Source organism: Rhipicephalus microplus, chromosome 4, assembly GCF_043290135.1.
Source record: "Rhipicephalus microplus isolate Deutch F79 chromosome 4, USDA_Rmic, whole genome shotgun sequence".
Lineage (NCBI taxonomy): Eukaryota > Metazoa > Arthropoda > Arachnida > Ixodida > Ixodidae > Rhipicephalus > Rhipicephalus microplus.
In genome coordinates, this window is record NC_134703.1 from 101,117,595 (window position 1) to 101,145,561 (window position 27,967).

General features: G+C 46.2%; 2 protein-coding genes across 4 annotated transcripts in view; one reads left to right on the forward strand and one right to left on the reverse strand.

The window, feature by feature from the left end:
* The window catches only part of LOC119172231 (cholinesterase), a 306,247-nt gene that overhangs the window by 187,755 nt on the left and 90,525 nt on the right, over window positions 1-27,967 (reverse strand). For 2 of the 3 annotated variants that reach the window (XM_075893350.1, XM_075893349.1), the window contains one exon: window positions 5,395-5,458. In XM_075893350.1, the coding sequence (XP_075749465.1) occupies window positions 5,395-5,458 (64 nt within the window). Of the gene's footprint in view, window positions 1-5,394; window positions 5,459-27,967 lie in introns of those variants that run through there. The other variant, XM_075893348.1, reaches the window with a different exon arrangement.
* Window positions 8,980-12,181, forward strand: LOC119171436 (uncharacterized). Its single transcript, XM_037422257.2, has one exon. The coding sequence runs from the start codon at window positions 10,049-10,051 to the stop codon at window positions 10,754-10,756; it is 708 nt and encodes a 235-aa protein (XP_037278154.2). The 5' UTR covers window positions 8,980-10,048; the 3' UTR covers window positions 10,757-12,181.

Genomic DNA, 27,967 nt, shown 5'->3' on the forward strand with positions numbered 1-27,967 from the left:
CCAATGGCTGACAGATGGGTCGTCCGCGCTTAAATTTTGGGCATATTTCGTGATTTGTCGAGGGAAGTGAAAGCAATTTTCAGCTAGCTTTGATAATTTATTGTGAATTCCAGGCCGCGTGCAGCGCTATAACATTTGGCTCGCGTGTTCTCGGAAGCCTCTACTACCGATCGGCAGCGTTTTGTGACCATGCTCAAAAAGTGTTGAAGGGCCCCTTCAAGGTCCCGGGCTGGAAAATTCATGCGCCGGTATAGCTTAAGTATTGCGGTTGCCACCGCTTTGCTCGCAAGCACATCCTGAAATATGTTCCCTGATCAGTGATCTTAATGTTCCCGGTAGCAATTCGAATTCGTTACATTGCTGCATTTAGCTACCGTCACTTAGTAACCAGAAACATTGATAAATGTAGGAAAATGATCACTTCCCATTCTGTCTGGAGTTGTACAACACGTGAGTTGAACGTCACTTGAATTCAATGTCAGGTCAATAATACTTGTACATCGGGGGGCCTAAAGACCTTACATTGTCATTGTAGTGCCACCATCACCATCATCATTTCTCAATCACCGCGCCGCGCCTCTCGCGCAGCTGATGCTAGCTCGAGCTGCGCGAGGATGAGAACGAGCTCACGCACCTGGCGCGTCGGACGGGGACAGCTACCGCGGCTCGGCTTCGGGCGTAGAATAAAGTGGCGCGATCGGCACGGCCCCGTCGGCTGCCTACGACGCCGTCTCACGTCTCTCTTCTCTCGCCGCTACATCATCATTCTCAATGCATAAATCTAGCTTATCAATAGCACTTTCCAGACAACGTCCTCGTGCATCCTAACTATCGTCCCTCCATGGCGTGTGATGCGCATTGAAATCACCGCAAATGATGCGCGGTGCGGGACAACGATGACACAGATGTCTTAAGAACTTTTCGGTGGAGATGTCCTTGTGAGGATATGTATACACATATGCAATGCTCATTTTGCGGTTTCCTATCTGAGACCTCATAGCACAAACTTTTATAACATTTGTGCACAAGTAGGCCACATTGATTGTTACGTGTGGTATCTCTCTTCCAATATACACAGCGGAATTTCCCTTAGGGAAAGACTTTATGGTAGGGTTCTTGTGGGTGACGTATGCAGTAATTGATCTTAGTCTCGGTAACCCGGTATTTGATAGAGCTAAGATCGGAATTGGATCTTCTCTCAAGAACAAGTTTAGTTCATCGATGCCAGAAACGATACCGGCACGATTCCACCGCATTATGAAAGGCAGTTTTCGGTGATTTAACGTACACTGAGGCTTTGTCTTCGGCATCCTACTGCTGGTTGTGCCCCAAACAACCAAGCAGCACAGCCGGCAGTATGGTCGTCGCGGTACCTGGCGACATTGTCGCTAGGTGAGAACGCGACGCGGCAAACAGAACACGAACAATATCCGCAGTGTCGTGGACATTTTCCTCATTTCCTTGTGTCGTCTGCTCATATTCTCGTCTCAGTACTCCGGCATATAGGGAGCTTGTGCAGAAATGTTCTGACCACTCAGGCGGCCTGGCTGCTCGTTTTGATTGGCCCGCATTGCCTGGCGTTCTCAAGAAGGGTTCTTCTGTTTGCACATCGCATACATTTTTTTTACCAGTTGGTATTTTGTCTTTCATCAAAGGAGAAAAATCCTCAGGTGCAAAATGGCAGTCGTTGGTTTAGGCCCTGTAAGAAAGGCTTTTCGTCTATGGAGCGCACTCGCTCAGAATGGGCACCCACTATAACTGGTTGGATGGTCACTATTGCAGTTTGCACATTTGAAGCTCGTATTGCAAGCTTTCTTGTCTATTTTTTGTCTAACTTTCCACTCACATGTAGAATATACTTCTCGTCGAAAAATCCTCCTGACGTGAATCATGCCTTGGGGTTTCGTGTAAGCGAGAAGATCCACCTCTGTATACAATTTCGAAGCACCTCGAAGCAAGCAGGTGTTCTTCAGATAGGCATTAGAAGGACGAGCACTAACTGTTATACCACACATCTTGCCACACATGAAAAGCGCATTGACTTGATCTTCCACGCCAAGCAGTAACGAACTTTGAGCAGTGAAAAAAACTCCAAACTGGCTCTGCGTCAATGACTGATGTCACCGCAGAATGTGAAGCGATAGGGTTGACCTGTCTTGAGCCTTTTCCGCTCTCTACTGGTGAAATAATCACCGGAATACCAACAGTTATGTTTTTGCGATGGCTTACGATCTTTAAGTTGTCGTCCGTGTACGAAGAATCGTGTACCCTCTCGCCGAGTCCAACTATTGTAGATACGTCGTCATCAGTTGTAGGTTCCTTGGTATCGCCACAGTTACGTTCGTCCGCTCGTGTGCTCGTTTCGACGGCGTGTGGTATGGATCGGATGTCTCTCCTGGTCGCTTGTCTGACTGGACCATGGCCGAAGTCCTGGAATCGGATACTTTATCCGGTTTCCTTTTCCCTTGTTTTGCGTTCCTTGTTGTTTCCGTCATTATCACGAAGACGTTTCAGGATTCAAGAAGGTTTTGCCCTTACCGGGCCCCATCTGAGGAGAAGTGACGTTTCAGTGTAGAGTAAACTTGAAGTATAAGCTAAACTTTAACTGGTTGTAATACAAACTAAAACAATAAAAACGATCTCAGGGTGTTGCCAAGTTAAATGTGAAAGACTTATTATGCCGACAGAGGCAGTAAACGGTGTCATCACAGCTCAGGCAGCAGGGCCACAAGCAAAGCAGCCGAGCAGGAACCATGTTGTAGATTTATCTTCCACGTTTCTATACACACCAAGCCGCTTAGGTTAGCTTGAGTAGCCAAATCACTCATTTGATTTCTTGCTTGTGTTTCCTGCGAAGCCTCTCTTAGGCGACGACGAAGACTCACTTTTACTAGGGGTCGTTCTGAAAAGCTACACTGTCAGCAGTGGAGAAGACGAGCGTCTAAACAAAAACTGTCTACTCTAGCCAAGAATGACAGGAATTAAGTACGAAAGAAAACTGAGTAAGCAATGTCAGAATGAAAGCTATGGACGAGCTCAATCTGGTTCCAGCTGGGTCAACAAGAAACGCGAGCATACCTAAACAAAAAAAAGGGGGGGGGGGAGACGAGAAACCGCGCCTAGTTAGCATCGGGAAGGATGTTTTTGTTCGGGCGCCAGACAAGCTTTCGCGACGTCAACTAATAATAGCTACAAAGTCAAAGTCTTCCGGCTTGACATTCGACTAACGCGACTATTCTCGACCTTACGCCTCGAGCGGGTTATTTTCGAGCACGGTGGCAAAAACGGCGCTTGCACGTGGCGAGCAAAAGACTTCTGGGCATTCGGCCACCTCGGCAGCAGATTCTTTTTTTATTTCTTGATCGGCCGATCAAGAAGATCAGCAGACGCGATTAAATTAGAGTGAACCGTAGAGCCTTTCAAACTTGAGACCGCACAAGACGAATAACATCGTCGAGCACTCGGTATGTCTAGGCCTCAGCACTCGAAGGAAACCTCGCCATGTTAGGACGGTACCTAACAGCGCTTTAGACAAGACGAAGGGAGAATAATCGAAACGGCGCTGTCACTGAAGGCGTGCTCGTTGTTTCCCAGTCGGGGCTGGCGAAGTGGCTCCCCGTCCCTCCAGCCCGCAGTGGCCGAATCCAAACGAAAACAAACTTCAGAACGAATGCAAAAATTAAAATGAAGTTTACCATAATTACACGCTTCTCATACATGCCTGCCTTCCGTTCACGACATTCTGCGAGCAAAACGGGGAAGTGAAATGTTCAAATTCAACATCAGGGTCTCTCGGTCAACGTTATCATTAAAATTTTGAATGGCCGCTAATCTGCGCTTTAAAAATGACGAGCGTAATCCTACAGTAAAAGCACGAGGCAGGCTTCGCGCACGTGATTAAGGGAGAACTCCCAACGCCCTTGTCCCCTATGTGCACGCCAACGGTTGCAACTCTCACTCCCTCTTGGCTATTCGATTCCGTTCCAGACACGTACCAGACTGCAGAGGCCAGTACACTAATATGCCGTCTCACTTTCGAATTGATCGTAATAGAAAATGAAAGACATTTTGATGCTGGGCGTATCAATGGCGAACGAACCCGGCCAGTGGCAAAAATTATCTCATATAAAGAGACACAGATGAAACAAACGCCTTTATTTTCCAACTTCTCACATCACTGGACATATTGGCAACACGATATGTTAAAGTTAAACTACGTGCACGCAAAGAAGCTCAAGTTGCTGGTTTTGTACAGGGTATATGTATTTATGTGATCGCACGGCGTGCCTGTAGAAACGAAGTGGCTTCGAACTATAAACCTGTAAAAAGTAGTGCCAGCATTTTAAGATAATCCAAAATACTTTATTAGAGCTTACTATCTATGTAACTTGACTGCAGTTTATTATGCCTCGCGTTTTAGCTTCTGGTATAACATTTCACAAGGTATTTGGCTAATCTGTAATTCGCACAACTGCAATGGTTTTTTCGAACTCCCGGTTCTATTTGTGACATTTCGTTTCCTTGTACTGGATACATGAGTGTTGTACAGTGTTGCGTTTTACGGTGTTGTGTTGCCTAGTACTGCACGTTATACGTCAGTTAGTTCTGCGTCTTTGCAAAACACGACTCGGCAGTCTATGCTTGAGCATCTGTGGTGGAAAGACGCTACCATCAGACATGCGGTTCCTACCAGCCTCCGAACCAAGCCTTGATGTAGTACAGTTCTCGCTGTCTCGTAGTCAGAAAGTTTGGGCGTCGTAAACCATATTAAAACCGCTTTTTGAACAACTCGGCTCAAAACCTAAATAGACTCCTAATCCTAGCGATTATGTGCTTTGCGTTAGCCGCCATTTTCTTTGATCGTAAGAGTATAAAATTCAAAAGTCCTGATGAATACGTGAATTTCACCTTTTATTACTACGTGGGCACACATAGGCTGCAGGGGCGTAGGTAGAACTTTGATTATTTTTCGGGTGGAGAGGGTGGAAGTACAGGAATACTTTGTCTGTGCGTGCACTTGTAAGTGTGTGTGTGTGTGTACATATACGCGAGGAAAACTAAAAATTCGAAAATGTCTGAAGCCCCACCCCCACCATATACGCCACTGATAGTTTGCAGCGGCACTCTAACCTGCGAAGAGATTCAGCTTTGTACGATTAATTGCAGTCATCATTTTTACAAGTCTCACTGTATCTTCCTTTCTTTCATTTCTTGCTTCTTTTCCTTTATCTTTCCTTGTCTCTTTTATGCTATCTTGATTTTTTTCATGCTATCTTTCTTGAGCAGTGGCGGCTGAGTGGTTGCCGCAGCGTTAGCCACACGAAGCGAACGTCTACGCAAGTTTTTTTTTTTTTAATAATGGGCATTTCCAAAGTGATAGCTGGGTCTACTCACACTTAGACAGTATCTTGTTCTCCTCCACTGTGCCTCCGGAACCATGCAGCCACGCCAGCGCTATCTGCAAAATTAGAAAACCCCGTTGTGCGTCACGTCGCACTCGAAGAGATAGCGAGAGATGCTAAGAGTTCGTGGATGGCCTCGGAAGCAATCAGCGTTCTATCGTTCCAAGTAACAAGCACGCGAATGACACGAGCTGATCAGACGACAAAGGCCTGCCATCGCGAGCCAATCACGGCCGAATTCAACACCCACCAGCAATAACCACAACCCAGACAAGCCGTGGGGGCGGAGCTGCGAAGTTATCAACACTTCAATCGTATAAATACCTAAAACGAGGCAATCCCGTGAAAGGAAGTGGGATGTACATCTGGTGATACTACCGTCACCGCCTTTCGGAAACAGCAGAGCGTGTTCGTTATCTTTTGAAACGCTTCCATAGCGTGGCGTGATAGTACGTGTACAACATCGGTCGTATGGACGGAGGGGAATTAAGATGTGGTACACGATTGAATCTTTGCATTTCGACTCAATCACTGAACTGATATTTGATAAAAAAGGACGATGTTGCATTGTACCAATGTGTTCGCACTACTTGCCACCTCCGCGCGATAATTCTAATAGGATGGTAATCTCCTTGCACAATGTGTACGACAAGTAATCACCGAAATCTCCCGCAATGCCTTGATTATTCGTACTTTGGTAAGCAACAGCCGATTACCGAAATTCGCCGAAATTCTCAGCAGGCTGACTGTAATAGATCAGTATTTTCAATACGTACATCACTAACACAACCACTATGATTTAAAGTCAATCAGTAGGTGCAAAGAGACACTGGGCACAAGGGATTAAATTAATTGACGTGACAAAGAGATGGATTATCTATAATAAAATATTTCGTGTGTTTCTTTTTTTCTTATCACGCTCATCAGACGTTCTGCCCAGGAGTCAGTAATGACTAATGAGCTTGGAAAAAAAAGAGACATAAAAACAGATGGAAGTATTTCTCACACAAAAAAAAGAGAGCTCCACGAGGAATAACTGCAAGAGTTGCCTAAGCGATGCGCAAGCGTTTGTTGCCGATCAGCTGCTCTTTCGTCGTCCTGCGATGCTACGTTGAGACTAGTACTAGCACGCTCTTTGACCTCGACGAAGTCCAAAATCCCGCGCTTGCGTGTCCTGTGCGTGCTCTGCGTCGCGGCCCATCCCGGAACGCAGGAGCATAGGCAGAAATTTGTATTGTGAGTGCCACGCCTTTGGTATAAAGTCAGGGTCAGGAAGGTAAAAGTGGTCGAGGGGCGCTTTGTGCCCTGCATCACATGGTAAGAAAAAAAAGAAAACTATAGCGCTTGTTCTGTGTACGAATACAACCGATGAACGTAGCTCCTTAGACATGGGACGCAAACGCCTCTGCGCCTAATCTCACTGCAGGCTTCCATGATGGCGGTAGGGTGGGGAGTGGGTGGTGGTGGGTGTGGTAGTGGTTAGAAGATGAGAAAAGGCACCTAGTTTCTGCAACCCGGTCGGGAGCCCGGCGCAGTGCCTGAGGAGTGAGTAGGGAGGGCTGCTGCTGCGCTTGGTGGCGGGAACGATTGAGAACGGCGATCGCGGCACAGCGAGAGCCATCTGTCGGGAGCGCGCACCTGTTGTTTTGCTGGGCGAGCTCGCCCGGCGCAGGGAGCTTCGACGGCGACGGCGGAGTACGAGCCTAGGGATCGTCGCTCCGAAATATTTTGAAACGGAGGGAGGGGAGCACACGTGTGGCACCCCTCCCTGGATGGAAAATTGTCGCGCGGCATCGGCATAGCGCCGTGTCCTTGTTTTGCAGCGCAGCTGTATGCGGTTATGTTCTGGCAGGCGCGCGGAAGAAAAGAACAGTGAAAATTGCCACGAACCGACAACTCGACTAATTCAACACTTTGGAGTCCAAAAAACCTAACATAGTGCAGAAGTAAACATCATAGTGCGTGATTACATCGACGTGGTAGAATGAAGTCAATTTTTTACATGCGTAGGAAAAGAGCATCGTGTCATTTTTGTACTTTCGAAACTACTGAACTTCTTATGCACCACAGAATTTCATTTCGAAGCCAGCGTTTATGGGACAATATGCGTCATGCGTAAAAGAAGCCCAGACGTGTTGGCACGTGTGTCTCTTTCACTGGCTGAACGTAGTAAATAGAAACAACGAAGGCCTTCAAGTTTCACACTTCCATCAGGCTCGGCACTGCCAGCGTGAAACTTCATTTTTTGTTAATCTGCTATCCAGCGGACGCCTTGAAAATGTACTTCTATGTTTGACAACAAAAACAACGTATCCAGCATAGGCAAGCAAATTTAACTGTCATACGTATCACTTGGGTATTACTAAAGAAAAGAAAAAAAAACTGTAGTCAAAAAGGAAGAAATATATCGAAATAGTAATGTGAGAATTATGGCATACATAGTTTGCTTTACCATACAGCGTAGCGCTGTTAAAGATGTGAAACAGTGAGTCAATGGAAGTGGGAATATGTATCGTAAAAAAATACTGTTTCCTGTGTTGTCTAAGAGAGGGTTTCCGTTTCCTGATCCCGAATAATTTCAAATGACTCAGTGTTCTCCCGCCAAATTTTAGGCATTCAGCCTAGCGGTTACAGGGTACGGCGTCTGAGCGTGACACCGTAGTTTGAAAGTTTACTATCTATTCATCTTATCTGACATAACGACGGGTGAGGTGACGTACAAGTCTTTCTTTCAGTCGGCATAGAAATGTTTACGTATTTTAAAGAAAAAGTTATGTCTGAACAGCAAGAGAGCAGACGGCCGATCTCGATATTGTGCATTTTCGGCTGCGGTGGTGTATCGGTTACAGCGTTCGACAGTGGACCTGAAGGTCACGCGTTCGATTCCAACCCTGGCGGTCGCATTTCAATGTAGGCGAAAGGGTAGAGGACTATGCACTGCGCGATATCAATGTACGTTAAAGAACATGAGATGATCGAAATTTGCAAAGCCTAAAATATGTACACTTTCCACCACATCTATATACTCAACGGCTATCGAGACATATGTATGTGTTGTGGAGCCCCACGAGCGCTTTTTCACGTCGCATGGGATTGCGCACTGCACGGAGGAGAGAACGACACAACTGGCACTTGGGACGAATCGGAGGCGCCGTTGTCTAGCCCAGCCCTGCAGCTAGAACTGATGCGCAAAGCTGAAGGCATGGCGCGTGCCAGAGGGGCCTTCGAATATAGACAACACACAGATTACTCTTCCCCCGCATATGCACTGCGAAGCACCGCAGTTTTAAGCCTGTCTGGTTTCTGTGTATAATGAAGTTTCTCCACCACCCCTGCTGCTACTTCACTACGAGGTGCCCCAACGTTAAACCGTAATAATAATAATAATAATAATAATAATAATAATAATAATAATAATAATAATAATAATAATAATAATAATAATAATAATAATAATAATAATAATAATAATAATAATAATAAATTATTATTGTTGTTGTTGTTGATGATGATTGCATGTTGTCCAGAAAGGCCAGTGACAAACACTTATAATTTAGAAACCTGGTGAATTGAGCCTATCCTCTCTAACTATTGTGGCTTAAAATAAAACGAATTGAATTATAGGCTTTATATGACGACATTGCAACATTACTACACCACTTCGCATCAGTGTCTTCAAGTTCAGATACACGATTCTTTACTTTGTATATGCTCGCGGCTTCTTGATGTCCGATTCCACTTCCTACCTCTTTTGATCAGACAAGAGGCAGGCTTGTCGCGATCATATATATCCCTTACGAGCCCAAAAGTCATAAACTTCTCTTCTCCTACTCTCCCGAAGATGGATTTCAGCCGGCGCTCGTTAGTATCCTGTCTTATCTGCACCTGGAGGCAACTAAAGTACGAGTTCCTGCTGACAGAAAGTTGCCTGATTTTACGAGCGGTGCCCAGCTAAGTTCGTGCAACACGCGTCAGCAGTTACTGCAGAGTCGCTGAAGAGCTACAGGAGAAACGGGCACGGAATTCTGCTCACGTTTCCTTCAGGCTATTTCTCCATAGGTTGCGCGCGCTTTCCCGAAACGACGCTCTCGGCGGAACGCGAGGCGCTGCGCGTCGCTAACTCGGACGATGGGCCCCAGTGGTCGCCACCGTCGTACGGAGCGCGCAGCCACGTGACAACCGGGCGCGCACTGCGCGCGGCGTTGGAAAAGCGCCCGCGAGCGCAACAAGCCTTCGCGCCGAGCGAGCAGCACCCCGTTGGAGCAACGCCGTCGACGGGGCAGCAACCGCGTGTTCCCCGCCGCCACTCCCAGCGAAGCAGCGTGCGTTTCGCGCCGTCGACGCGCCGTTTTGGCTCGCACGGAAGAGAAGACAAGATAGGCGCCGAAACCGGTGCGAACTGAGTGACTTTCCCCGTGCGCACCCCCAATCCTTTTTTCCATAAAGCCCTAGCGCCGATACGACGTTTCGAAGACACGTGTCCACGAGGGTTTTTTGAGCAACCGAACCTGCGGGACACCGAAAAACGAGATTCATTTCAAGTTCCCGTCCCCGCGAAAACGGCGTTGCACTCCTTTCACCTTCTCCAGCCTGCGGCGGCTGCTCCGTTGGCACTGTCAACCGCGGCAGCGGCGGCAGCAGCGGCAATGAATGGCCGAAACCATGCTCACAATCACCAGTCGCCTCATCAGCAGCAACACTTACCCGTCCACGAACTTCTAGCCCGATACCATGCACCCCGGCACCACTCCGGTGTCATGACCCTGACCAAGGCGCCGGCGACCGAACAGGTAGCAGTGCCCATGTCTCAGCAGCAGCAGCACCAATCCCACCCTCAGGTCTCGTCGAGCGATCTGGGATCGGGTGGCGGTGGAGGCAGTAGACGTCGCCAGGGTTCGCAGGCCAACGGCACGGCAACGACGCGAAGTCCGAAGTGCGCCCGATGCCGCAACCACGGTCTCAGCATCGCCATTCGGGGACACAAGCGCTTCTGCAAGTTCCGCCAGTGTGACAGCCCAAAGTGTCGGCTGACCGTCGAGCGCCAGAAGGTGATGGCGGCCCAAGTGGCACTGCGCCGAGCCCAGGCGCAAGACGAGGCGCTTGGCCGCATCCCGACCGACGAGGATGCCAAGCCCGTGCTTCCAACGGACTCCGGCGCGCCGATCATGCCACAGGCCACTCCGACGTCTCTCCTACGGGGACCTTCGGGAGCAGGCCTCGCCGTGTCCACCAACTCCGCCTTCAGGGCAGCCCCCGGTGAGTGCTGGCAAAATGTGCTTCTACTCCAGACAATCTCATGTCGTTTCGAAGAGGAAACGGCCGCTCGGGCGAAAGGAGCAGGTCTCCGTCGCTGACGTCCTAATTACTTCGCTCAAGACGCGAAAACGAACTATTCCATGGGAACGAATAGCGTTTGGAACAACGCCACATTTTTTTTTATGTACTTCTTGTAAAGCCCGTTGGAGAAGGCCCAGCCGTTTTGTCTTTCAACGCTTCTCCTGCTTTGCCTCACGTGAAACCACGTGACCTGTATTTATTTGTCGAGTAGTACTCTATACAAATGACCCCGTCGTGAGAGGTCGTAGCTATACACGATAAACTGCTTTTCAGTGGTTTTTCCCTGCGCAGCGAGAGCTTTTGCCCGCAAAACCCGCGCGAAAGGTCTTGCCGTGCCCCGTCAGATTATACGCCCGTTTTTTTTTTTACTAGTAAGCATTAACGTCTGTTAAATAACGTTTTAATTTTTTGCTGTTTGGTGGTCGCTTTTATTGCTTTTTTTATAACGTCTCCATTTTTAAAACACAGTTTGGAATTTCGTGCAGGCAGTGTCTTAAGAGCTGAAGCTCCTACATTGATGGCCTCCTTTGAAGGAGGTTCCGTGGCTTTCACATGATGTCGTCGAAACTATGCGGAGGTATGTTTCATAAACATCGAACATGCTTTGGCACACGGGCGACCCTCGGGCGCACAGCGCAATACACATGCAGCATTTTAGAAACAAAAGCATCGATAAAATGACGTTTTTCTTCATGTCTTCTGTCGGACGAGGAGACAAGCAACATCATTTGCAATGGAACCCTTTATCGCGAGGGACGATCACTGAAAAATATATTTTATTCGCATATTTTCGATGAGTTTTTATGTTCTAAGCTTTATGGATTATGTGGATGCTGTAATAATTGTTGGTGGATGCTACGGATCAATGTGTTCACTGTTGTTTGTAGTCGGCGTTTCTTTTACATTTTAATAACATGAAAACGTGTACCGGCTTTTGCAAGTGTGGAACTTTTTGAAACTGTGTTCAAGAGCTTCCAGACTTCGCATTGTAAACTGTACAGCATTCCTCCTTTCGACATTGTTCAGTGCCCTGTGAAGTTTATGTTGTACGTATGCAGCATGTTCTTAGAAACAGTCATGTTTCTGCGCGAAGAACGCAAATTAAACATTACGAAGTGCACACCCCTTTGACAGATACCGTATGTCCGTTTGCAAAAGTTATACCACCAAAGAAAGGTGCTAAAGCTTTTGCCTTCCTAAGCATATTTTGTTTGCTGTTGCGCGTTCTCAGCTACGAGGACATGCAGGATTTTTTTCGAGAAATACTTCAGCGCTGGCAAGCCAGATCACCTTTCTTTGACTCGACGGAGCAGACAAGTCTCCACATGGTGACGACGAAGGCGTTACAATTTCTACGTTACACTGTTTTCCAGCATCAAACCACGACTATGTTAGGTATTTATTTGCTTATTTTTATCTTAATAAAATATTCTTCAGTATTCTCAGGAGCCTCTGGCCTGGATCTTCATGGCGTAACCTCATTTTCTTTTGTTCATGCCAAAAAAGGGTTATTAAAAACGCTTACTGTCTTTAAAATTTGACATGTGTATAGGTATCACAGGTATACAATTTTGGTCTCTAACGCTTAGTATTAATAGGCGCCTCTATTAAACGTAACTAAAATATATGAGAACTAAAGTTCTGAAAGGCAACCAATAGATTCTTAATAATTAAGCGAGAGTTCGTGTGGTGGACATTCAACCGATCGCATAGCCGATGAAGTTCGCATGAGTAGTTGCATAACATGGGCTATATAAAGTAGAAAATGATAAAGATAAAAAGTAACATTGAAATAATAACAATTGCAATATATATGAAGATACGAGGTTAGGCTAATACAACTGAATGCAAATGCAAGTGGGATAAGCAATACAGAACAAACGAATCATCGCGTAGGTACTTAGGTAATTGTGCAAGGTGGAAGAAAGAAAAAAGTTGCATGATATGAAATGGAAATGATGCTGGAGGCAAGGTAGTTTCAGTCATTGGCAGCGCGTAGGTCGAAGGAATGCTAGAAAGTGTTGGACGATCAGCTAATGACGTGTAACTTATGACGATGATCTAAACGAGCTGTGCGATTAGCTGCGGTTCTAACGAACTGAGTTTTCAAAGCTGGATTGTTGAATATGTTATGAAGTATGAGACAAGGTGCTTTGCGACGTGATTCATATGGCTGGTAGGAAAATATGTGTTTCATGGACGTTTCAGTGCTAGTATACGACAGTAGTCAGATAATATGAAGTGCGCTGCCTTGTTCTTCCCAATATTCAGCCCCGCACAAAACTGTTTTGGGCATACTTGTTTTTTACACATTGTTAGTTTCACGGCTTAATGGGGCGATAATAAAGATGACTCGTAGGCTTTATAGCGTATACGGTTGCTATTGTTAATAACGCAGTTTATGTGATGCTTCCAGCTCGAATCAGATGTCGTGTAAGCCCCCAAGTATTTAAACATAGTAAAAGAATCTAAAGTGTAGTTAGCAGCAGGCACAGTGGTGCGTGAAATCCATAAAAATTTACATTTTTTAGTGGTGAACTTCAGACGCGAAGTTCTGTACCATCTATCAATACTAGTAATGTCAGTTTGCAAAGGCACAGCACAATAAACAGCTCATTGAAATTTCATGGAACAACACAGCTGTCTACAAAATGGTGCATCTAAAAATTCGTCAAGAAAAACTTTATCCAAGTAAAAATACAGCCGTCACTATTAAAGGTCCTAAGCTTGTAGAATAGTAGGAGATGATTGACCTTGTCAAAATCCTCCGAAATATCTAAAAAATGCAATTGACCTACGAACACCGATCTATAGAATGGCATGAGAGAAATGGGTAAAACTGCGTTTCACGCGAGAATGATTTCTGGAATCCATGCTGCGGCACGTTGAAGAACGAGTTTTATTGAAGTAAGCTGACCAAGTTGAAGAAAATATTATGTGCTTCAAAAATTCACGCGGTACACAAGTAAAAAAAAAATAGGTCGCTAATTATAGAGACACAATGTTTGTTTCCTGACTTATGAAGTGGAACCACTTTCGCCTTTTTTCCCGATGCGCGGCACACAGCTTCGGTGAAAGATTGTTGAAGTATTTCGCACAAGAAAAGGGGTTAGGTACGTTTTGTTTTTTTTAATTTTTATTTTTGTTTATTTATTTATTTATTGATTTAAGCGATCTTTTCGGATGATTTCACCTGGTATTATCTGCGTTGTTGCTGTTGGTTTTTCTTTGTTTTCTTTTACGTTACTGTGCCTTCCCTTTCTATGTATCTGTGACCTGCCACTCTTCTTCATTGCGGTGTAGAATTTCAACGAACTACATTAAATTTTAAAAAAGCACAAGAAAGAGCAGTTTTGCAGAGGACAAGACAAATTAAAGATGTGCAAGAGTTCCATTTTTTTCGCACAACTTTTTTTTTCTTTGATTTCAGGTATTCAGGTATTTTGTTTGATTTCCGATTTCAGACCTACCGTTTCTGTTTGGTAACTTAGGACGTCGCGAACAACGGCTTTGTTTCCCAAAACTCCTTTCATCTCTGAATCCTCCGAAACGTCTGGCCTACAATATATTCCCCGAATTCTCCGGGATAGAAAAGCGTAAAAGCTACACTTTTCACTGCTTCTCATTTTTTATATCGTAACGGAAGAGACTAAAAACAAAAGCGATCTGCAATAAAACCAAACCAATATCTACTTCAGTAAAGTCTTACACATAACATACATGCAATTCTAAACCGGTTAATTTCTCTTTTCGCTTCGCTTCCTTCTTTACATACACGGTTCGTTTTTGCACATTAATTACGTCGAGAAGTTAGACATTCAGCTTCATTCCTTCGGAACTGTTGTATGACTAGATTTCCTTTAACGCGATGCCGGATGTTTTGAATTAGTGATTTGGCTCTCTTTACAAAAAAAAAAACATGATAGTAAACGATACTTGCTCTGTGCTAACTTCAATATTTAAATCACTCTGCTATACAAAGAACACACACACAAACTAAAGAATGATCTTGCCATTTTTACCGACCTACTTTTCATATATATCACCTACCATACATCAAAAAAGTTACAAGTATATCGGTACAGTACTATACAATTCAATAGAGTTATTCACAGTGCAATATTAAATAGTGAATAAAGGAGATATGACAGCGAATAGATTGCAAATATTCTGAATAATAATCATTTCGCAAAGTAAGCTCGACATCAGTTCCCGCGATGCAATTTATAGGGATTCCGGTAAAAACGATTACGAGCTGCGGTTTCAATGTTGTCAGTGAAGACGCGGTCCAGACACAGCCTAATCGCGTGCCACTCTCTTCGTGTATTACATTTTCGAAACATGTCCCAGTAGTCAGTAATGCCCTGTGACGCATTACGATGACGTCATCAGAAAATTGGGCACTGTCATCGCAGGCATCTCAATAGCGTTCATATAGTACGTGTATGCAGCGCGTGAATTGTAACGGTAGCAAACGGGAAGTTTCGACGTCTTCGAGATAATTCTCACATTTCCGTATAGAGTTGTTGACGCTTATCTATTTCTGTTTTCTTTGACATTGGTGAACACACCCTCGCGTAGATTATTGTGAAGCCTGATTGGTAAACAAAAATATTTGGGAGGGGGGGGGGGGGGGAAGCCGATAGGTAGGCGAAGATAATTGAAAGGGGAAGTTGCTTTCCTAGAAAAAAACTTCTAAAAACATTTGAGTGCGAGAAATATGCACGACAAAGAAGGAAAACACACACCACCCTCTTCCTGCGCCGTTTTTTTTTTGCTCAGTTATTTTATAATAGAGTATCGATACTAACTAGCCCACCTAACCATCTTTTTACAAATTTTCCATGCAACACATGGTGATAGAAGCAAAAAAAATGTCGGCACTGTACTCAGCTCTACGTACTTGATTGCTCAGTTTACAACGACACAGCACGAATAAGGGATTTGTGTTTCGCGAACCACTCGAATGCATAGCTCAGTTTGTTTTTCTTTATGTTTTTTTTTTACTTCAAACTTTCTTGTAGTATCCGTACGCGTTTCTGTTGCGGGGACTCCCAAACAGCAGCTTCCATATTCGTTGCTATAGCAGCAGCGATTCTAGGGATCCCAGAGGCGCGCTGGTGCCGTCGCACGGCGCCGTTGTCGTGACGTTTCTTTTCGGCAAGTGCGCAACATAGAGTTCCCTAAAATTAACTAGAGGGTACCCTGGCGCTGCGATCGTTGAGCGGCCATGGCAATAATGGGTAGTACACGTATTTGCCCAGTATTCGTACTTGCGGATGAAAAATCGCACTTGTGGCTTCGTTTATGTTGTGTTTCGGTTTTTCTTCGAAAGAAGGAACGAATCCTTTTGAACTTCTTGACCCGATATGAAATCTTAAGCCTAAGAAACTGAGGTGTTGAAGGGCAACCGCTGAACATTTGCTGATTTTTGTTTCGTGAAAAAAACAGCTCCAAGCCACACGAACACACACGGGGCCAGAAATACGAAGATTAGACAAATGTGTGTACTACCCACCTTTCCCATGCTCGCAGAAGCGCCTTGCGTTGTAGCTCCCATAGAGACTTGCTCCAGAGTTCACTCTAGTGTATATTTATAGGAAACTTTATGGTGCGCAAGGCCTTCAGAGACGCGGAGTGCGTTGGCTGCTTTCACGGCGGTAACATGCTTCCGTGAAAGCAGCCAGTTGCTGCCTCGAAGAAGACAGCGATATTGGTCAAAACACTGGCTGTAGCGACACCCCGTGTTCACTAATATTCATCACACGAAAACCACGTGCAGCTGTTACCACTGGAAAGTTAAGAGACTGTTATTACACCTACACATAGTAATCTGTTACACATAGCAACCTGTTATTACATCTTTTGTACATCGCATCCTAACACAGCGGGCGGTCAAGTTGCCTTCAAGCTATTCTACAGCTACGCAAAAAAAAAGAAAAAGAGACAATCATGGCGTGACACATGCGATGAACAATATGGTGCGAATTACGGGGGAACTAAAGAAAAAGAACGCCACGCTGCTAGAACGCACGCCACGCTGCTAGAACTTTTAAACCGTATTGTATATAGTCTCTTTCGCGCGGTTGCCGACTTTCGTGCGGTTCCGATTACAAAATGTCAACGACTTGGAAATTTTGTGCTACCCCGAGCTCATAAAGTTGGAAAGCTAAGAGTACATATTTTCTCTTATAAACGACTTGCTGCTGCGGAAACATATCACGGGGCTCAGTATTGTTTTTTGTATATTCGGCAAGGCTGATTTGCTATCTCACCTATCGAGTTAATTGCATGCGCATGACCAGTATATAAAATACTTGAAAAGGCCGCATAAAACAGATGCAAGCTCAAATGTCGCATATCGAGCACATGCGCAAGCGTTTGGTATTGTTATGAATTTTCTCTGTCGCGATGGTAGTGGTGGCGGAGAGCGGCGAGCCGTCGAGTGGACTTCGCTGAAGCCTTAGCCTGAAGGCGAAACAGGGAGGCAATCCGTTTTGAAAACAGCAACAAAAGTAGCGTTTACTGTAGCAGGTTGTCGTTTGTACAGAGCCGGCCAGCACGACAACGTCGGCTGGGGCAAAATCTCTTAACATGGGGCCGGCTCGGCCTTAAATAGCGTCTTTGGTCCATTCTCTCAGACCAGTTCTCGGGCTCGGAGGGGGAGACGTAGCCATACCCGGAACTGCAAAGTGGTTCGGCGGAGGAAGCGACGTTATCCCCGGAACTGCATGGTTCTTCTGCACGGAAGGCGGCGCTGGGATGGGGGGGAGACAGTTCGTCGAAACAGGGCTCGATCTTGTGAGACGTGCTCCCGAACGAGGAACATGTCTGTGGCACAACAGTATGCAGCATTCTACGATCACTCTTATAAATGAAGCTAGAGAACTTGAAAAACTCGCTAATGCTCCTAGATTCGATTTTGCACGTTGCTTGAGAAATCTAAGCGAAGAAAAGGAGAAGTAGGGGAAATTGTTGAAGTATTCTGTGCTGAAGACGAATGCATTTGGAAGATGGTGATGGGAGACAGAAGTGTATGTAAGCCTTTCGCGTTCTGAAGCAAATCTACTAGCACGCGTAGAGAGCGATTCACATCGAAGTATGGCGGGTGGCTTGCAAAAACTCACCCCCGTATTCATAAACGGTCCTTGACTAGAACTTGACTCGCCACTACTCTCAGCGCAGTGCGTTTGAAACGCGTTTGTGCGGCATTGAAGGCGATGTCAAGTCAAGTTCAGGTCAAAGAGCGTTTATGAATACAGAGGCATTCTACTGATTAAAATTCTCGTACTACATAATCAACACAACCTAACCAACGTGTTTCTATATTTTTTATTTATTGATCGCACACAGAACTGCACGCAAGACAGCAGTTTCCTAATGGTTTTGTTGGTTTTTTTCTAGACTGTGAAGCTTTATTTCTTGTTTTATGGCAAGAAAATGAACTAAAATGTGCTCTTTCTCGTTCGAGAGTTCACGACAATGAACTTGCGAGTATAGACGCTTCAAGTAGACTGACTCACTTCGTAGGGCGGACAATGCCCCTAATCCAAGTGAACAGTCGTTTGGGCTAGCTTGTTTGTTGCATTCTATAAAGTCATAACCCTTAAAGCACAGGGACCTAAGAAGAAATGTTTCGCGCTCGCTACTCCTGTCATCTGCATCCAGCCCTGTGTTTCAAGCTTCACAGAATGTATTCAATGTACGTACATGCGGATTATGGAGAATGCCCGGGAGGACAGTTGTGCATTTATATCTCTACCTCTGTGTGTAGCGCTCTAAAGCATGACGTAAAAGTATAAACGAAATATTTTTCTTTCCATTACCTGTTCCGCAGTAGGACAGCGGTACTGCAGCTCATCTGACTGTCTCAACTTCAAAACAAGCAAAGCAGAAAAAAGAAGAAAGAAAGTCCTGTTGGGAAACGCGTGCGGCCTGGCACACTGCCCGGGCACAACTTTCTTCTATGTCACTCTGCCCCAAGCCAATCCTTCGCGAGTCCGGGTTGTGAGGTGTCGGGCGTGCCATATGCGCCAAGAGCGACTTTGCCGCCGCGTGTAACGCCGTCGTACGGAGAGCAACGCGCGTTGCAACGTACGTGCCCCGCGTTACGCAGCTGCTTCTCCGCAGTCGTCCTTGCGTGGCTCGATGTGGCAGCGCCGTGCTGTCCATTGCTTTCTGCGGCGCCATGTCCAAGGGCGATCGTAACTCATCGACAAGCCACTACCGGCCCGTGGCGCCAGTGGCCGTAGCTAGCCGCGGGTCGACGACCCCTTTTTCGAAGGGGCCATCGCAGCTGGCAGATGTTACTGCATTCGCCTTAGACGCCACTGCTGAAGCCGGCCGGGAGAAGTTGCTTTGCGTGCATAGGCAACTATTTTTGTTTTGTGCCCGGTTATTTTCGTCCGTGTTTGCGACCCAATATGTCTTCCTTAGGTGCTGTCTGTTCCATCGCGAACATTTTTTTTTCTTTCGTAGGTCATCGAGTACTTCACTTGCACTGACTCCTTACATAACTCAGATATGCTGTTACGGATGTGATGCGTTTACGTACAATGATACTGTAAGCGGTGTGTCACTGTAAACGCCAACGGTAAACCACAAACAGGGGATCGTTAGAAGCTGCAGATGGCCGAATGCTCAAACCCGTTTCCTTTCTTCGTTCTTCCTCTACACACTTCTATAGCCGCGTTACGTACAATATTTTCTGTAGACGATGAAAAGCAAGCGTATTTGTATTCTGATCGGTTATGCTGCTTAGGTACTTCGGCTTCTGGGAAAAGTGAATGCGGCTACACTTCATTCGCTGCCGTAGCATGCCGCCCTTGATGCAGCGGAAACAACTTTCATTGAGATCACCAGACTGCCTTGTAGAGACAAGGTTGTTCTGAACCCAAGCACTTCGACAAAGCTGTACAATTACTAAAAACTGGGTCCTCGGGATCAATGAATGCTACTTAATTGGCTGAAGTCACCATTCGGGAGTTTTCAAACAAAGATAATTGTTGGTGTTTAACCTCTCGAAACCACCGCATGTTATAAGAGACACCGTGGTGGAGGGCTCCGGAAATTTCTATCACTCGGGGTTCTTTAACTTACATCAAAGTATACGCGGACCTGAAGTTTTTTCGCTTCAATCGAAGATGTGGCCGCCACGGTCTGGATTCCATCCTACGACCTGCCGTTCACCAGTCTGGCACCATAACCATTAGACACCCGCGGCGGTAGAGCTATAACTGCGCTACGTTGAATTACGTTACGGAAGCTCGGCACCGCCTTTGCACGTTCGTAAAGTTTTTGCTCCATCCGATAAGCAGGATGGAGAGATAGAGGAAGTGAAAATGGAAGAATTTACACCACTGGAGCGACAATTCCAAAGGACTGCTAGAATAGTCTATGACAAATAGTGAATGAAATGAAGTCAGTGACCATTGTTGTTGTTTTTTTTTTTCCTTGTATATAGTCTTAGAGCTGAAGAGTGCTTTTTGCAGAGAAATAGCGCGAACGTAACAAATATTAAGGGGGGGGGGACACAAGGCTGCGCCTGTCTTTCTTCGTCGTCATATTGGTTCGCCAGTGAAATTAAATGAGCTTTATTCGGTCCTGAAGAACTGGTCAGACATCCCCCTTAAGAAAGATTCGCCGCAGTTGCTGGCCGCGTCCACGCCGGGACTGGAAGACCGTCGCCCTCCGCTCGTTCACCGGCTTCCTGTACTGCCAGTCTGTGCCTCTCTTGCTTGTTCCATTCGTTAGTGCTGTTTTGTGCTAAATACGTTGCGGCGGCATTCCAGACTTTGTGCTAAATGTCATACGTGCAGGTCGCAAGTTGTTCCAGCGCTCTTTCCTATCCACGTTTCTTCCTTTCGTAGTTACGCTGTAACTACTCGCTTTCTTGCGCTGTGCAGATATGCTGATTTCAAATCACCAGCTATATATATAGCCCAAGCGTCCGTCTTATGAAGTTCCAAGTTAGCTGTTGCTCATACACCATTCAACTATATTATTAGCCAACTGTGTCGAATGTGAAGCTCTCTTCAAAAACGCGTTCCTTCGGTGGTGTCAGGTATTTGCCGTTGTGTTAGCTTTTCGCACAATATATGTCTTCAAAATTTACAGGTTAAGGGGGTTTACTCGCCAGAACCGTGATATAATGCTCGCCGTACGGTGGGAAGCCCCGGAGTAATTTTGACCACCTCAGGTCAAAATTACTCCAGGGCCCCCATACTCCACAACGACTAAATCTAGACCGGTGTTTCTTTGGATCCAGTGCACATCGAACATAGGGGCAGGAAAACAAATTGCGGCGTCCCTATATAGGCTTTATCAATGCAATACACCCGGCGCTAAGGCAGGTCGTGTATCTTTTAAGAACAGCGTGGTGCATGAACATAATTCCCGCATGCCATGGAAGTTCTCACTTCTAAATCAAATAAGTACTGCATGGGGTCACACGAAAAATAAGATACTTGTAGGTATATTGTAAAGCTTAAAGCATTCACTACATCTCGCTTCAGATGCATTTCCAGAAGGAAGTTTATCACCAAACTTGGTTTGATGTGCTTAATTTCACTTGCACCGTATGCGAGGCGCCCATGTAAACTCACCTACAATTGAAGCACTGTTCTTGTTTGACATATTTCTTAAAATCTCAAGTATGTTTCTTTCTTCGTTTGTTTCCGTTTTCCTGAGATGTTAACATGAGTTTTGTTTTGCAGTGACCGCAATGACTTATCAGAAACTGACCCCTTTCATTTCTGGCACTTGACAAACACGGACAATATGGAGCAGAATTAGTCCCGTCGTCTCGAATGAGGCTGGGCTAGAAAGCCGCCCGTATGTAATATCCACGCGCAAATTGGATATGTCGGAGCGGGCAAACAGCAAACATCCCCCTGTCTTCTAGACCCGTCTAACACAACTAAGCGCACGCTTTAAGGTTGTGTGTATATAAGAGAAGCCGTTACGTCCAAGCAGACGCACGTTGAAAATCACAGACTTTGGAATCGGCAAATGACGTCGAGCACGTTCTGCCTAGATTGCCCAACAGTGTCATCTTCCAGATGGGTTAAGTCTGGCGAGTTGTCCTCGAGTAAAAACGGACTACTTGATCACGGAATGAGCCTCTAAGCCAACAAATTGTGCTCGGCGGTCATCACGCGTAGATGAATTTTGATGAGAAGTGTCGCTGTGAGTTTGAACAGCTCTCAGACGGTATTGCCGATGGTGCCCTTCAGAGCCATCTACTCAAGTTAAAGCTAAACAAAATTTCTGCTAGAAGTCATTGCACCAATCTTTTTTTTTTTTAGTTTCTGCTGTTTTGTTCATTCTTGTAACTGGATGTATAGCCTTCTGGCATCCAAAACAGCCCGTAGATCAACGCATCAACTATGATTTTCATCGATAAGTTTTCTGGTCAAAAGTTGTACTTGGGCTTCATGAAACGACGTTATTTCGAATATACTGGTTAAATTCTACGACGCCTAAGTGTCCACTGAGAAATCAGTGTATACAAGAGATCTGTGAAGACTTGCTGCGCGAAATAGTGTGCTGTTGGTTGTGCGCCTCGATGGTACAGTGGTTACGATGCTCGGCTGCTGACCTCAAGGTCGCGGGTTCGATCCCCGCCACGACAGACACATTTCGATGGGGACGAAGTGCTAGACACCCATGTCGTGTGCAATGGCTGTACACGCTAATGAACTTCAGGTAGTCTAAATCTCCGGAGCTCTCCACTAAGGCGTGGCTATCAATCACATCGTGGTTTTCTGCCTAAAAACCCACATCTTAGTATTATATGCTAATAAAAAATGTTTTACGAGTATAAAGTACCGGCTGTACAAGCCGCAAGTCGGACTTATCCAACATGACGCACCTTACACAACCTCTTAGAGGAACTGTCTTGTCTTAAAAGAAAAGCAAACGAAAAAAAAAACGGAATTGGTATATATAAGCACAGCCTTAGTAAAAACTTCGAAACTCGTGTACTTCCGAAACCATGGCAACCGACAAAATTTTCGTCAGAATCATCGACAAAATGCTGAGCTTAACAAACTTCTTGCCAGGTCACAAAAGTTAAAATATCGCGTGCAAAACAAAAGTAAGGAAAACTCAAACCCCGTCGGCTGGCGATTTGCGAACAATTTCGGGAGCTGACAATCTCACAGCGCACGCCAGCGTCGGAGGGGGCACTAACCGCACAATTCCAGCTGTTACACGTTCTAGAAGCCAGTCGACAAGTGAACTGACGTATCCACCCAGAGGATGTCGCTAATGTTTTTGTTTTTTTTCTTTCAAATCTATAATCTAAAACATGTCTATCTTGCGTCACGTAACGTGCGGCCATGTAGTGTCCGAGATCCACGAGCTCTGCTGTATTCCAGATTTCAAATGTCGTGACAACATCATTTTTCGTAGGTTTGAGAGTCTGTTGCGTCATCGTCAGTAATGACCTCACTGACGGTGCCGCTTAGCGTCGCTCGTGACACGATCCACAACACTTCGGATGTCTGCCTATCTATAACTATCGCTGCAAGAAAACTCTAACCACTGGCTCATATTTCCACTTTATTGACTGGAAATTCACCCCACATGTTCACTTGCTGTCTATACGAATTTTCGACTGCTCCGTGACGTACAATAGTTTGACCTTCAGCTGCAGTTGCGATGTGACATCACTGCTCGGCTCGTGATTGGGCGTGGCATTCATCAAGAGGTATACTCGTTCCACAGTGCGATGACATGATGCATCTTTCTTTAAAAGTTGCAGGCGCGATGAGTCTATGAAATGCGTATGCCGGACAACTAAGCTCAAGTTCAGGCGCGATGCTCGCGCGGCCGAGCAGTGCGTTACTGGGAATAGACGCCGTTGGCGAAGGTGGTTTGTCGCCGGAATCGGCAGCGGCAAGGACAAGTACTCGCGTGCGCTCCTGCTTCGACCCACAGCTCTGTTATAGTTAGAAATCGTTACCGAAACCATCGCACCACTGCGGCGGACGGTTACGTCACCTGAGCCGGGGTGACCAGTGCCGAATGAAATTCCCTGCGTGGAGCACATATAGTTCTCCAAACTATTATGCTTTTTTTCCGGTCACCCAGAGGTGGAGGAGGAGGAAGGGAAGATATGAAAGGCAGGAAGGTCAATCAGACGGGACACGCGTATAGCTCCTTCTTACGAAAGATCTTTTCAGTCAGGCTGGTTCGAAAAAGTGTGAACTCTGAATAATTTATCCGTGTTCATTTAACGGAATGCTTTGTCACGATGAATGCATTGATAACGTGTTCCCGTTAAATATCGCTAAACGCCAGACAGCTCCAGGCAGTACAAAACTTTGAATTTAAGTTGTACGTCCGCTTGTTTGTCACCCAACGCACGCAATTGTGTCCCTCTCTCCCCCCCCCCCCCCCCCAAGCTGATTTGGCCTTTAAACCGGCCGACCAATCAGGACGAGCTCAGCAGCAATAGATCATTACTAACATCATTGACGCCTTACCATGTGAAGAGTCACGCATGCAGCAATGCAGGGCCATGCAAATGACATAGCTAATTGGCTACTACTGTTCGCAGTCTACTATTGCTTGAGAAGCCACGTGTGAGGCTACATATATAGTTGCCCAAGCCGCATCACAGTTGCGTAACACTGCACCATGTTCCATGCAGTGTGACTGTGCACAGTGCGAACAAGCGCCGTGCGTAGGTTGCGTATAGTTGCATATGACTTCTCACGTTGCAGGATGTTGCTGATTGTGCTCCACCTTAATCTATAAGTGCACCAGCGCCAAGCTTAATGCCGCCGAGAAGTTGCTGATACTACATGTATCGGTCCAGCAAGGATTAAAGCGCCAAGTGTCGTGATGACCTCCTGACCGGTTTTTTTTTTTTTTGTTGCTTCACTCGCAGCATCTCTTACGATTGTTGCTAGACAACTCACCCAATCTGCTCGCACATGAGGTACCCTTTACGAACAGATAAGCGCGCCTTAAAGAGACAAAGAAGAAAACCAATGACTCGGTTAAGATTGACAAACTGAATTCTGAAAACTCTAGTGCCATAGGTTTCAGTATCATAAGTTCATTACTAGTGAGGAAAATGAAGGTTGGAGTATCATTTTTAAATTTCGCGGCGCCATCTGCGCGTATGACGTCAAAATTTTCAAAATGTATTTTTGGTATTTTCGCGACAGTGGTTCGATGAAGTTTACTGAAACATCATCTATAACACCCACGGATGACAAGGTACTCCATTTCGATCAATTAGAAGCTATGCAGGACCCAGTACACGCTTTCAAAGTCTATGATGTCATGCATGGTGTTTGGTGAGGGATTCTCAAAGTAGTGTCTCCACCGGCATATTTAGCGCGTTTTCTAGCTAACCAAGAACCGTCTCGGGGTAGAAGTGTTTTCGGCATTATGAACTTGTACTTTACTAATACGGGAAGAATACTTTTTCTCACTTTGGAGCCCCCTTAAAGGTAAATAAATGGCTTCATGAAATCAATTTTAAAAATGCGGGCCAAGGAATAGGTATTTTTTACATTCGCACATGATAAAGATCTCGTCCTGCGATGGCAGATACCTATATACGGGTAACACATTAAATGCTTATCGCTTCAACCTGGCAACACGCCAGGTCGAAGCCGTACAATATTTTAGCTCGAACCGGAACCGGAATCGAACCAGAACGGTCTTTTAGCTCGCCGTTCACTTGAAGCAGCGACACCCAACACACCCGGCTTTCGCTGCGTTGCGAGCTGTTACCACCTGTTGAAAGCACTTACGACGTTCCTCTTTTAAGACTGAGATGCAGCGATAAAGACAGCGGCGCGCCACGCGCCACTGGCTCTCAAACGGTTGCGGATGCCACCTCCATCGACACCATCGAATAATTTATGGACAGGAACCCGGACCGTAAAACAAGCCTGGTGTCGCAGCGGTCTCTTGCCACTCGACGCGCGGCGTTTGACGTTTAAGTGCCGCTTGAATGCGTTCCAGGCGTCTATTTCCTCTGCGTTCTGCGCAGGTTCGCGCCAACTTGCCGACAAGACAGGATAGGGTGTCCTAGTGCAGCGCACTCTGGCGCACTCGTTGGCGCGTCGCCCTTAATTGGTTTACAATGCAGCACAGTCACAGCGAGAGCACGAAGAGCTGCCTTTCATAGCCTTTTCTAAGCCCTCTCTGAGTAAATGCTAGAATCACACTTGCTGGGTACCCGCTACGCCATAAATAATCCTGATTCCTGTGCAGTAGACCAGGATTAACTATACTATCTTTCGTCATTCTTCGGAAAAAGCGTGGTATCCGCTAAACGCTTCCAACGAACTTTGTGCGAACTTCGTGTTGCAATAAGTGGCTGAGACGATGAAGAATTACGCCTGCAGAAGTGGGTGTGTGCCACAGTTAATAGGTGATGAAGAACAAGCTTTTGCACTGTTCCGGAGCATTGGACGACCCACTCGCCACGCGATTCGCATTGTGTGACGCCTGGTGACTTGTTCATTTGCTGTTCTAAAACGCTTTATTACTCATATTAACGCGATCACTTCCCCCACATCACGCCTGCCTAAGGCAAGTTTGCGATTTAGTTTTGTTAGCGACGTATATGTGTGTTTAGAAAACGTTGTTAACGATTTGGAGTATACTTGATGCTCTACTTTAGGAGAGCATAAAGCCGTCCCGTACGCGATTAAGAAAGGGAAGTTTATTGTACACTCAGCTTGTACATACACAAACGAAACAGCGGGAATAAGTAAGGACAGTGTATACATCTTACAAATGAGCACCAAAGTCTAATTGATCACTGGGTTTCCAAATGTTGCAAGTTAAACGAAAATTAAAATGAATCAAGTTAATCACAAATGACAGAATACCACGTATGCATACCCTCTTGAGTGGGTGCATGGCTAGTGCCGAACAACTGGACACTTCAGCTGTCCCTCGCTTGCTCTGAAGAAACGTGTGTGCCACCGTCGAAGGAAAGTCTTTTCGCCGTGCGTTCCCAGCTGCTGATCTAGGCAAACACAAAATGAGCAAATCACCGTATTCGGCATTGCTGTCAACGAAGCCAGATGAGAGGCGTACTTAATTTAAGTCATCACGAAAAGCCTCCGTGCTCCTCCTGGTTACAATGCAGAGTTCGACCACCTGTCTACATAGCGTTACCTGTAACAAAAAAAAATGAATAGTACTGCTTATAAGATATCTCGCTTCCATTTTACCCTTTAATTTAGGGGCAGCTGAGCACGCCGTAAAATACGATAAATTTGTGTGGTCAGTAAAGACCTACATTATTGTCGACCATGTCGTAATGTTTTCCGCGTCTGTTGCAGCCACGAAAGAAAAGTTTTTTTTTTTTTTTTAAGTGTGAATACACTTTATAAGCGACCCCAAACCATCCACCACCGTCGGCGGCGTCCGCAGTCTTCTCTCTATCTTTAAAAGAAAGAGGACTTGGCGGGCTGCAGCGCGACGCTCTACCGAATAAGCCACGGACGCGACGCTGATATCGGTGTCAGTAACGCGCCTTATACCCCCTCCCCCTTCGCTCGCTCCTCCGCTCTCCTCGCTCGCTGCAGCTGCGCGCGCACCCTCTCTCTCTCGCGCGCCCGCCTTCTCTCTCAGTCTCCCGTCGAGAGCGGGTCGTGCGATGGATGTGGTCGTGCGATGATGTTAAGTGCATTCGCATTTAACCATGTTCACCCTCGGGGAAATGCTTGGGAGTTTTAGATGCGGAGCATCTAATACTCGAGGCTTGTAGCGCGGCGCCGTCCGCAAGCTTCCTCCTCCTTCTTCCACCATCTGTGCATCCCTTCCTCCTCTACACACCGCGCGCGCTTCACTCCTCCACTATCAGTGCACCCTTCCTCCTCTACACACCGCGTGCGCTTCTCCTCTTCACGAACATTCGCTAGCTGTATAATGTAGCGCGCATGCGCCGTCACGCTTCGAGAACATCGGCAGCTGACGCGCGCGCATGCGCCGTCGCGCTTCAAGAACATCGGCAGCTGACGCGCGCGCATGCGCCGTCGCGTTTCGAGAACATCGGCAGCTGACGCGCGCGCATGCGCCGTCGCGTTTCGAGAACATCGGCAGCTGACACGCGCGCATGCGCCGTTGCGCTTCTCCCCCTTCTCGAACATTCGACAGCTGACAGTGCATGCGCCGTCGCGCTGTATATATACTCAAGGTCGGTGCTCGCTCGCTCAGTTGCCGCTGGTCGGTTGGTTTGTACGGCG

Coding starts and splice junctions, on each gene's coding strand:
- LOC119171436 (XM_037422257.2), top strand. CDS start 10,049: ATGAATGGCCGAAACCATGCTCACAATCACCAGTCGCCTCATCAGCAG.